At 43.5% G+C, this 10,848-nt stretch overlaps 1 protein-coding gene across 1 annotated transcript in view; it reads right to left on the bottom strand.

Moving 5' to 3' along the window:
* Nucleotides 1–291: 291 nt before the first annotated feature.
* LOC141047973 (uncharacterized) overlaps nt 292–10,848 on the bottom strand; it is a 58,190-nt gene continuing 47,633 nt past the window's right edge. The window contains exons 3-7 of the mRNA XM_073543347.1: nt 8,581–8,735; nt 3,701–3,983; nt 3,174–3,328; nt 1,214–1,499; nt 292–523 (exon numbers count right to left, since the gene is read on the bottom strand). Coding sequence (XP_073399448.1) covers nt 292–523; nt 1,214–1,499; nt 3,174–3,328; nt 3,701–3,983; nt 8,581–8,735 — 1,111 coding nt within the window. The remainder of the gene's footprint in view (nt 524–1,213; nt 1,500–3,173; nt 3,329–3,700; nt 3,984–8,580; nt 8,736–10,848) is intronic.

Genomic DNA, 10,848 nt, shown 5'->3' with positions numbered 1-10,848 from the left:
TTACACATTTAAGATATATTGACCTAGTTGTGACATAAACATTCAGGCAGACCTGCTGAATTTTATCCTTCTCTTTGGCTGCTGATTACAAATTACAGACATGGAGGATTTGTTAAAGAAAATGTGTTTATTTTTGAGTTTTCCCAAAAGTAGAAGGCCTCCTTGTATAATACGTTCCTTCCAATATCCAAAAAAGTGTTTACACAATGGAAAGCCCCCTATGAAATAATGAGTAGAAAATGCAGAAGAACCGGACAATAATGAAGGAAAGATCTGAGACTTCTGAAGTTGTCACTTAGTGTCTCTGACTGGGTCTCCATAAACCTCAACCTCGCACAGTGTCAGGTACTCAGAGCGTCCGGGGATCACCACGCTGATGTACTGACCCTCCATGCCATTACAGCAGAAGGACAAGGTGGCAGAGGTAACACTGGTGACTGTGCCACACCTGGAAGAGAAAACCAGCAAAGCCTTGTGATGATCAACTGCAGGTTCCATTAGGTCAAATTTTAATATAAACCCCCTAAAAATGGCAATTACATTAACGAAAGTAAAACACCCAATACTCCGACATAGTGGACGTATTGCAAGAATACACACTCAAGACATATGTCCTGAAGGTGTCCAATAGAGACACAAGATGAGACATTGTGGAGAAACACAAGATGGGACATTGTGGAGAAAAACAAGATGGGACATTGTGGAAAACAGAAGATGAGACATTGTGGAGAAACAGAAGATGAGACATTGTGGAGAAACAGAAGATGAGACATTGAGGAGAAACAGAAGATGAGACATTGTGGAGGAACACAAGATGGGACATTGTGGAGAAACACAAGATGGGACATTGTGGAGAAACACGATGGGACATTGTGGAGAAACATAAGATGGGATATTGTGGAGAAACATAAGATTGGACATTGTGGAGAAACAGAAGATGAGACATTGAGGAGAAACAGAAGATGAAACATTGTGGAGGAACACAAGATGGGACATTGTGGAGAAACAGAAGATGAGACATTGTGGAGAAAAACAAGATGGCAGATTCTGGAGAAATGTAAGATGGGAAGTTGTAGGGAAACAAGTGAGGATTTTCTAGAGAAACAGAAGACAAGAAAGCAGAGGACACCATGGAAATACACACATTGAGACTTTGTGGTTGTTTCATACACGAGAGCAGAAAGTGAATTATTGGCTCCTAAACTGAACTTACACCGGGTTGTTGTTGTTGGGAGAGTTCCCGATTCGGACCTCGGCTCCAAGCAGACGTTTCAGACAACAGTAGTCCATCCTGTTTGTCAGGACGACATTCTGTATCTTGTGGGCCTGTTTCAGGTCCAGCTTCCACCAAGGATCTTTCGCCAGGTTGGTGTGAGTGCAGGAGGCCCCGTAGATACTTGCAGTTTTACCACCATCTATGGCCTTAATGGCGGATCCAAATAACGTTTGGTGTAAATCAGACACCTGGGACGCTTCTCCGTAAATAGTTTTATTGGAGCCTGAGGAAATAAGACCAGAAGAGTAGATATAAATATGATGGCATAAATATGAGTCCTGACGTCCCTTATTTTCCAATTTTCCTTGTAACCTCTTAACGTCCAATGTAGCTCAAGTGATCGGACTAGTCTTCCATGGAGACTATTGAAGCAAGTAAAAAGTAAAAAAAAAAATGTATTTTTAAAAACATAAAAAAAAATAAAAAATATGTAAAGTTCAAATCACCCCCCTTTCACCCCATTCAAAATAAAACAAAAAATGAAAAAATACACGTATTTAGTATCGCCGCTTTCAGAATCGCCCGATCTATCAATATATAAAATGAATTAGCCTGATCGGTAAACTGTGTAACAAGAAAAAAAGTCAAAATGCCAGAATTGCATTTTCTTTTATCTCTTCAACATTGCAATAAAATGCAATAACAGGCGAGCAAAAGATCACATCTACATCAAAACGGTATCACTAAATATGTCAGTTTGGCATGCAAAAAACAAGCCCCCATCCAACCCGATATCACAAATAATGGAGAGGCTACGGGTCTCTGAAAATGTCAACTTTTTTTTTTTTTTTTTTACAAACTTTCAATTTTTTTTTTCACCACTCTGATAAAAACAACCTAGACATGTTTGGTGTCTATGAACTCGTAATGACCTGGAGGTCAGTTTTAGCATTTAGAGAATAAGGTAAAAAAAAAAATCCAAAAAACAATTGTGAAATTTCACTTTTTTTTGCAATTCCACTGCACTTTGAATTTTTTTCCTGTTTTCCAGTACAAGATATAGTAAAATCAATGGTGCCATTTAAAACTTGTTCCGCAAAAAAAAAGCCCTCACATTGCCATATTGATTGAAAAATCAGAACGTTATGGCTGTGGGAAGAAGGGGAGCAAAAAAATGGAAACGCAAAAATGGAAATACCCTTGGTCTTTAAGGGGTTAAATCCAAAATAAGTTGAAAAGGCAAATGAGCTGAGAAATGGAAGCAAAACGCTGCAGTGGTTTTAACATAAAACATAATCCCCAAGGAATGGTGATGCCTCATAGCAAAAACTATACATCCTGCCAACACAAAAGTGAACAATCAGTTGCAAAACAGAGGCTGTGTGTCCAAATACAAACTGTATATCGTAGCTATAGTCTGTTATATAGACACTGGACAAGATCTTCAACTTGGGAAACATTTCACTAGCAACTAAGACACGGCTTGTACATAGTGTGATCTTTCTGTAGTAACATATGGATGTGAAACCAGGACGATAAAGTAACAAGACAGAAGAATCAATTCATTCGACATGTGGTGCTGAAGAAGGATGTTTTCAATACCATGGATGGCAAGAAGAACAAATCACGCCAGACAAGTCACTGGAAGGAAGGATCACTAAGCTAAGACTTGCCTACTCTCGACACATCATACGAAGAGAGCAATCACTGGAGAAGGACATCTTGGTCGGAAGAATAGAAGGAACAAGGCGAAGAGGAAGACTAGCAACCCAATGGCTTGAGAGAATCAAGATAATGCTGGAGAAGACCCTGGTGACCTCTCTAGGCTTCCACAAGATGGATCTTCCTACAGATTGTTAGATTGTTCAGCCATTATGATGCCATGGCTCGAGAGCGAGCCGAAGGCCGTTAAATAATAATAGTAATAATAGTTACTATTTTAATTCAAAGTTCAGACCTGTTGAGTTGCACACCGGGTCTCCGTAAACCTGGACCTCGCACAGTGTCAGGTACTCGGAGCGTCCTGGGATCACCACGCTGATGTACCGACCCTCCATCCAGTTACAGGAGAAGGACAAGGTGGCAGAGGTAATATTTGTGACTGTGCCGCACCTGGAGTAAAACCAACAAAACCTTGTAAGGATCAACTGCAAGTTTATTAGGTCAAATTTTAATATAAACCCCCCCTAAAAATGCCAATTACATTAATGAATGTAAAACACTCAACCCCCCGACATAGTGGACAAATTGCAAGAATGCACACACAGTACTGTGGACACATGTCCTGCTGGTGTCCTGCAGAGACACAAGATGAGACATTCTGGAGAAATGTAAGATGGAAAGTTGTGGGGACCTAAGTGAGCACTTTCTGGTGAAACACAAGACAGGAAAGCAGAGGACACCTTGGAAATACACGCAATGAGACTTTGTGGTTGTTTCATATGAGAGTGGAAAGTGAATTATTGGCTCCTAAACTGAACTTACACCGGGTTGTTGTTGTCGGGAGAGTTCCCAATTCGGACCTCGGCTCCAAGCAGACGTCTCTCACAACAATCCATCCTGTTTGTCAGGATGACATTTGATATCTTATAGTTCTGCTTGATGTCCAGCTTCCACCAAGGATCTTTCGCCAGGTTGGTGTGAGTGCAGGAGCCCTTGTAGAAATTCGTGGCTTTACCACCATCTATGGCATTTTTGGCGTATCCCATTATCTTCTGCTGATAAACAGACACCTGGGAGGCTTCTCCATATTTTGCTATATTGGGGCCTGAGGAGATAAAACCAGAAGAGCTTCAGTTGAGTGAGGCATAAATGCGAGTCCAGACGTTCCTTATTTTCCAATTTTCGTTTAAATCCAAAATATGGCAAATGAGCTAAGAAACTGATACAAAACGCTGCAGCGGTTTTGACATAAAACATAATCCTCTTTCAGATGTAAGAAGGAATGGTGATGCCTCATAACCAAAACTAAAATATTACTATAGATCCTGCTAACACAAAACTGAACAATCAGTGCCAAAACAGAGGCTGTGTGTCCAAATATAAACTGTATGTCATAACTATATTCTGTTATATAGACACTGGACAAGATCTTCAGCTTGAGGAACATTTCACGGGCAACTAAGACACGGCTTGTACATAGTGTGATCTTTTCTCTAGTAACATATGGATGTGAAACCTGGACGATAAAGAAACAAGACAGAAGAATCAACTCCTTCGAAATGTGGTGCTGGAGAAGGATCTTATCAATACCATGGATGGCAAGAAGAGCAAATCACGCCAGACAAGTCACTGGAAGCAAGGATCACTAAGCTAAGACTTGAGTGTGGACACCTCACACAAAGAGAGCAATCACTGGAGAAGAACATCATGATTGGAAGAATAGAAGGACCAAGGCGAAGAAGAAGAAGACTAGCAACCCGATGGCTTGAGAGAATCAAGGTAATGCCGGAGAAGACCCTGGTGGACCTATCTTGGCTTGCACAAGATGGATCTTCCTAAAGATTGTTCAGCCATCAAGATGCCATGGCTTGAGAGCGAGCCAACGGCCGTTAAATAATAATAGTAATCTATTCTATTATTTATAAACACTGTTTTTCGGTGATTCCTTTGTATCCCCGTTCACACTGCACCCACATACACAAGTGATACACCACTTGAAAGGTAAACTTGCCCCCTTCAGAAAGAAAACAGCCAAACAAACCACACATCCAGTATTTGATCACAAAATACAGTTTAAACATTAATTTTCATAAACCTGCAGTAAGGAAAAATGACCTGCAGGTGGCACCACAGTACCCCAAAGCACACTACCAACAGATTTGTAAACATGCACTGCTTTTTCGCTCATTGCTTTGCCCCACACACACATGATACACCATTTAAAAGGTAAATGTAGCGCCCCTGAGGATCCAGTCACCACAGTGGTACTGCACGTCACCCTCAGGTAAGGAGGGAGCACCACCCAGGACTCCTATCAGTTGCACCCAACACACACCTGACTGGCCAGGAAAGGGTATTGGTATGTGAGTGGGAAAGGTAGGTAGAGGGGAAGGAGCTTAGGAGGTGGTGTGAGTGAAGAACATCCAATCAGTGACAGAGAGGTGACAGTTAGTGAGTGGGAGGTAAATGGATAATTCTGGAAAGATCCAGTCAGTCAGGGACGGACCAGCGAGAGAGCAGGACTGACGTGGGGAGAGTAAGGGTCAGAGAGAAACATCTACTGTAGAAGGAAAGAAGCTCCTAGGAGAATAGAATAATAATAAAATAATCTTTATTTTTATATAGCGCTAACATATTCCGCAGCGCTTTACAGTTTGCACACATTTTTCATCACTGTCCCCGATGGGGCTCACAATCTAAATTCCCTATCAGTATGTCTTTGGAGTGTGGGAGGAAACCGGAGTACCCGGAGGAAACCCACGCAAACACGGGGAGAACATACAAACTCCTTGCAGATGTTGTCCTTGGTGGGATTTGAACCCAGGACCCCAGCGCTGCAAGGCTGCAGTGCTATCCACTGAGCCACCGTGCTGCCCACACGATAGACAGAAGGTGTCCTTGGGGCACAGGTAGTGCAGAAAGCCACCCTTGGGGCCCGTATCCAGAGTGGGGGGACCAGGCTGCAGTGGGGGAGCCGGCCCCTGAGACTAGTAGATAATATCAAAGGCTCAGCTAGCAAGCCGGAGGCTGAGGTAATTTCAGGTGCCTCAGCCGCAACCACCGTTATTCCCTAAAAGGTAGCTATAGAGGATCCCGGGGCCTGACCCATGTCGCTCGGCGAGATCCGTGGCTGCCGGCTCGTGGACACTGTTGGTGAAGGCGCAGGGCAGGATAGAAAGTAAAGATCAGCCCAGAGAGGTGGCCTAGAAAGGAGAACATAAAGAGGAGTCCTGAAACGGCATCACTAATCTACCTGAAAGTTTGCTGGGCCCGTCCCCCGGAGGACACAGTGCCAAGTGGGCTACCGCACGCAGAAATTGTGAGTAAGCACCCAACGGTGTCCTTCGTGTCATTTGCGTCTCACCTGCTTCACACCGCATTCACCATCACCGTCACAGGCTCACCTGTTACCATCTTAACTGCCCTGGGACACAGCTCTACCCGTGGAGACCTTCACCATCTCTGCTGTTCTAACACCGTCCCAGAGGATCTGCATTGCAGCGTCGGTCACCTCTGACTGGAAACCACAGGTGGCACCACAACAAACTTTCCCATTTCCCTACCATTTTACTATCATCTCCCCCCCATTGAACATCCATCTTTACTGGATGCCTAGGGCCACGGACCGGGTCACTGCCACCGTGACATCCCCTTTAAAGAACCTGACTGACCCGATACCGAGTAACCTATGGCCCTGTGGGGCACTCCATAAACTTGCTCCCTTCAGCAAGAAAACAGCCAAACAAACTACACATCCACGATTTTATCACTTAATACAGCTTAAACATTCATTTTCATAAACCCACAGAAAGACACAATGACCTGCAGATGGCATCTCAGTCGGAAAACATTTTTTGGCCTCTGCGTATCAAAATAATTTATTGTATTACCAATCTCCATATACAGTCATATGTAAAAGTTTGGGCACCCCTATTAATGTTAACCTTTTTTCTTTATAACAATTTTGTTTTTTGCAGCAGCTATTTCAGTTTCATATATCTAATAACTGATGGACTCAGTTATATTTCTGGATTCAAATGAGGTTTAATGTACTAACAGAAAATGTGCAATCTGCATTTAAACAAAATTTGACCGGTGCAAAAGTATGGGCACCTCAACATAAAAGTGACATTAATATTTCGTAGATCCTCCTTTTGCAAAAATAACAGCCTCTAGTCGCTTCCTGTAGCTATTAATGAGTTCCTGGATCCTGGATGAAGGTATTTGTGACCATTCCTCTTTACAAAACAATTCCAGTTCAGTTAAGTTTGATGGTCGCCGAGCATGGACAGCCCGCTTCAAATCATCCCACAGATGTTCAATGATATTCAGGTCTGGGGACTGGGATGGCCATTCCAGAACATTGTAATTGTTCCTCTGCATGAATGGCTGAGTAGATTTGGAGCGGTGTTTTGGATCATTGTCTTGCTGAAATATCCATCCCCTGCGTAACTTCAACTTCGTCACTGATTCTTGCACATTATTGTCAAGAATCTGCTGATACTGAGTTGAATCCATGCGACCCTCAACTTTAACAAGATTCCCGGTGCCGGCATTGGCCACACAGCCCCAAAGCATGATGGAACCTCCACCAAGTTTTACTGTGGGTAGCAAGTGTTTTTCTTGGAATGCTGTGTTTTTTAGCCTCCATGCATAACGCCTTTTTCTATGACCAAACAACTCAATCTTTGTTTCCTCAGTCCACAGGACCTTCTTCCAAAATGTAACTGGCTTGTCCCAATGTGCTTTTGCAGACCTCAGGCGACTCTGTTTGTGGCGTGCTTGCAGAAACGGCTTCTTTCGCATCACTCTCCCATACAGCTTCTCCTTGTGCAAAGTGCGCTGTATTGTTGACCGATGCACAGTGACACCATCTGCAGCAAGATGATGCTGCAGGTCTTTGGAGGTGGTCTGTGGATTGTCCTTGACTGTTCTCACCATTCTTCTTCTCTGCCTTTCTGATATTTTTCTTGGCCTGCCTCTTCTGGGCTTAACAAGAACTGTACCTGTGTTCTTCCATTTCCTTACTATGTTCCTCACAGTGGAAACTGACAGGTTAAATCTCTGAGACAACTTTTTGTATCCTTCCCCTGAAAAGCTATGCTGAATAATCTTTGTTTTCAGATCATTTGAGAGTTGTTTTGAGGAGCCCATGATGCCACTCTTCATAGGAGAATCACATAGGAGAACTACTTGCAAGTGGCCACCTTAAATACCTTTTCTCATGATTTGATACACCTGGCTATGAAGTTCAAAGGTTTAATGAGGTTACAAAACCAATTTAGTGCTTCAGGAAGTCAGTAAAAAGTAGTTAGGAGTGTTCAAATCAAGAAAATGATAAGGGTGCCCATACTTTTGCACTGGTCAAAGTTTGGTTAAATGCAGATTGCACATTTTCTGTTAGTACAATAAACCTCATTTGAATCCAGAAATATAACTGAGTCCATCAGTTATTAGATATATGAAACTGAAATAGCTGTTGCAAAAACCAAAATTGTTATAAAGAAAAATGGTTAACATTAATAGGGGTGCCCAAACTTTAACATATGACTGTATAAATACCTGTCTGTGTTCATCAGCTCGTGAAATACATTTGACCAGCTTGCTTTTTCTGAAATTGCCAGCGCCCCCGACAACCAATGTGCGAAAATTTTGCACGGGCCAAGCTAGTATTAGTTACTATTTTAATACAAAATTCAGACCTGTTGGGGTGCAGACCAGATCTCCATAAACCTCGACCTCGCACAGTGTCAGGTACTCGGAGCGTCCTGGGATCACCACGCTGACGTACCGACCCTCCATCCCGTTACAGGAGAAGGACAAGGTGGCAGAGGTAATATTTGTGACTGTGCCGCACCTAGAGGAGAAAACCAGCAAAAGATTGTGATGATCAACTGCAGGTTCCACCACATTTATCACGCATAGTTCAAGTAGTTAAATAAGAATAGAAAAAATTGCAAATTGCACAAATAAAAGTGATGAGCACCTCCTACAGCAGCTCACACCGACTCATTAGCTCTTGGTGAGATGAATGATATTCCATTTTTGTCAGGATGAATTAATCACAGCCTGAAGGCTTGAACCCGCTGTCTCACATAACGGCGCGGTGCAGCTCAGGTGGCAGCCTACTAAGAACCGATCTCATAGATCAACAGTGCCTGAATTGGCCTATATTACCATCAGACCGGCCATTACCCATATTACAGCTCGCTCACACTCGTGAGTAGTAGAGATGATCGAACCTTTCAAGGTTTGTTTCGGTTCATTTCTGCCCGATGTTCTCCGAACAGTTTGTAGAACATACCCAAACCCCATAGAATTCAAAGGAAGGCAGAACCAAACGCATATACATCACCTTCAGGGGGGCATAAAGCTGTCAAAACAGATCAAATTAGGGGCAAACACTAGGAAAAGTGGCATCAATTGACCCAGAGTACAAGTAGTATAATGGCGCAGCATGGATGCATGGGACAAGGCTTGGACCAGCATTTCTACATGAAACATTGATCAGTAACAGGTGGATGAGTGACAGGTGTAGGCCTGGTGCTCTGAGAGGTCTGCCAAATTCAGGCAACACACATGAAGGAGACCAACTTGGAGTCCAAACATTTCCAAAAATTAGAGGCAGATCAGAAAAAGTGGCATCAATGGATCCACAGTGGAACATCTGATGGCCCAGCAGCAGTCAGCCATGGGTAATGCATGAGGTATCGGGGTCTGGCTCAGCATTTACAGCTTTTAATTTAATTGGGTGAGGGATTGGTGTAGGCCTCCTGTGCTGGGAGCCCTGATACCTCATGCAACAGCTCAAACTGCCTTTCTACTCAGCCACACTCAGATGGCACAAATATCAGTGTCATACAGTAATATTGGTAGAAAAATGTAAGAAAGTAACACAGGTAGTTAACTGAAAGTAAATAGAGGCCTGCCGGGCTGGGAGCCCTACTGCTACAGGCAACACACATGAAGGAGAACTAACTTGGAGTCTCCACATTTCAAAAAATGATTGCCACACATCACTAAAGTGGCTTCAATTTCCCCAGAGTAGAAATAGAATAATTGTGCAGCTTTTTGACAACTTCTGTTACTGGACCAGCTACTCGACTCCCTTTCTTTGGCAGCAACACAGTGGAATTATTATTATTATTATTTATTTTTATAGCGCCATTTATTCCATGGCGCTTTACATGTGAGGAGGGGTATACATAATACATACAAGTACAGTAATCTTACACAATACAAGTCATAACTGGTCCAGGAGGAGAGAGGACCCTGCCCGCGAGGGCTCACAATCTACAGCGGGATGGGTGAGGATACAGTAGGCGAGGGTAGAACTGGTCGTGCAGCGGTTTGGTGGATCGGTGGTTACTGCAGGCTGTAGGCTTGTCCGAAGAGGTAGGTCTTCAGGATCATTTTGAAGGTTTCCAGGCGAGAGTCTGATATGTTGGGGTAGAGAGTTCCAGAGTAGGGGGGATGCGCGGGAGAAATCTTGTATGCAATTGTGGGAAGAGGAGATAAGAGGGGAGTAGAGAAGGAGATCTTGTGAGAATTGGAGGTGGCGTGCAGGTAAGTACCGGGAGACGAGGTCACAGATGTATGGAGGACTCAGGTTGTGGATGGCTTTGTATGTCATGATTTGGGTTTTGAACTGGAGTCTCTGGGTAATGTGGAGTCAGTAAAGGATTGTTAGGATTATAAATACTGTTGACTAGAGTTGAGCGAAACGGCTCGGTCATATTCAAAAGTCGGCGACTTTCCATGACGTCGGGTTTCATGAAACGAAACCCGACCATAGCGTGAGGTCGGCCACGAGGTCGGCGACCAGAGTGTCAAAGTCGCGTTTCAAAAGATGCTTCCAGCGCCCTTTTTCAGCCAATGATGGAGGACGCACACTGTGGGCAACGCAATGACGTGGGCATCGGTCACCACCATCTTTGAGAAGGGCACGCAAATGATTGGCTTGCTTTGTG

This window comes from Dendrobates tinctorius, unplaced genomic scaffold (genome assembly GCF_039654945.1).
Source record: "Dendrobates tinctorius isolate UK_male_01 unplaced genomic scaffold, ASM3965494v1 ptg000130l, whole genome shotgun sequence".
In the NCBI taxonomy this organism is placed as follows: Eukaryota; Metazoa; Chordata; class Amphibia; order Anura; family Dendrobatidae; genus Dendrobates; species Dendrobates tinctorius.
This window is presented reverse-complemented; position numbering and strand designations above follow the sequence as displayed.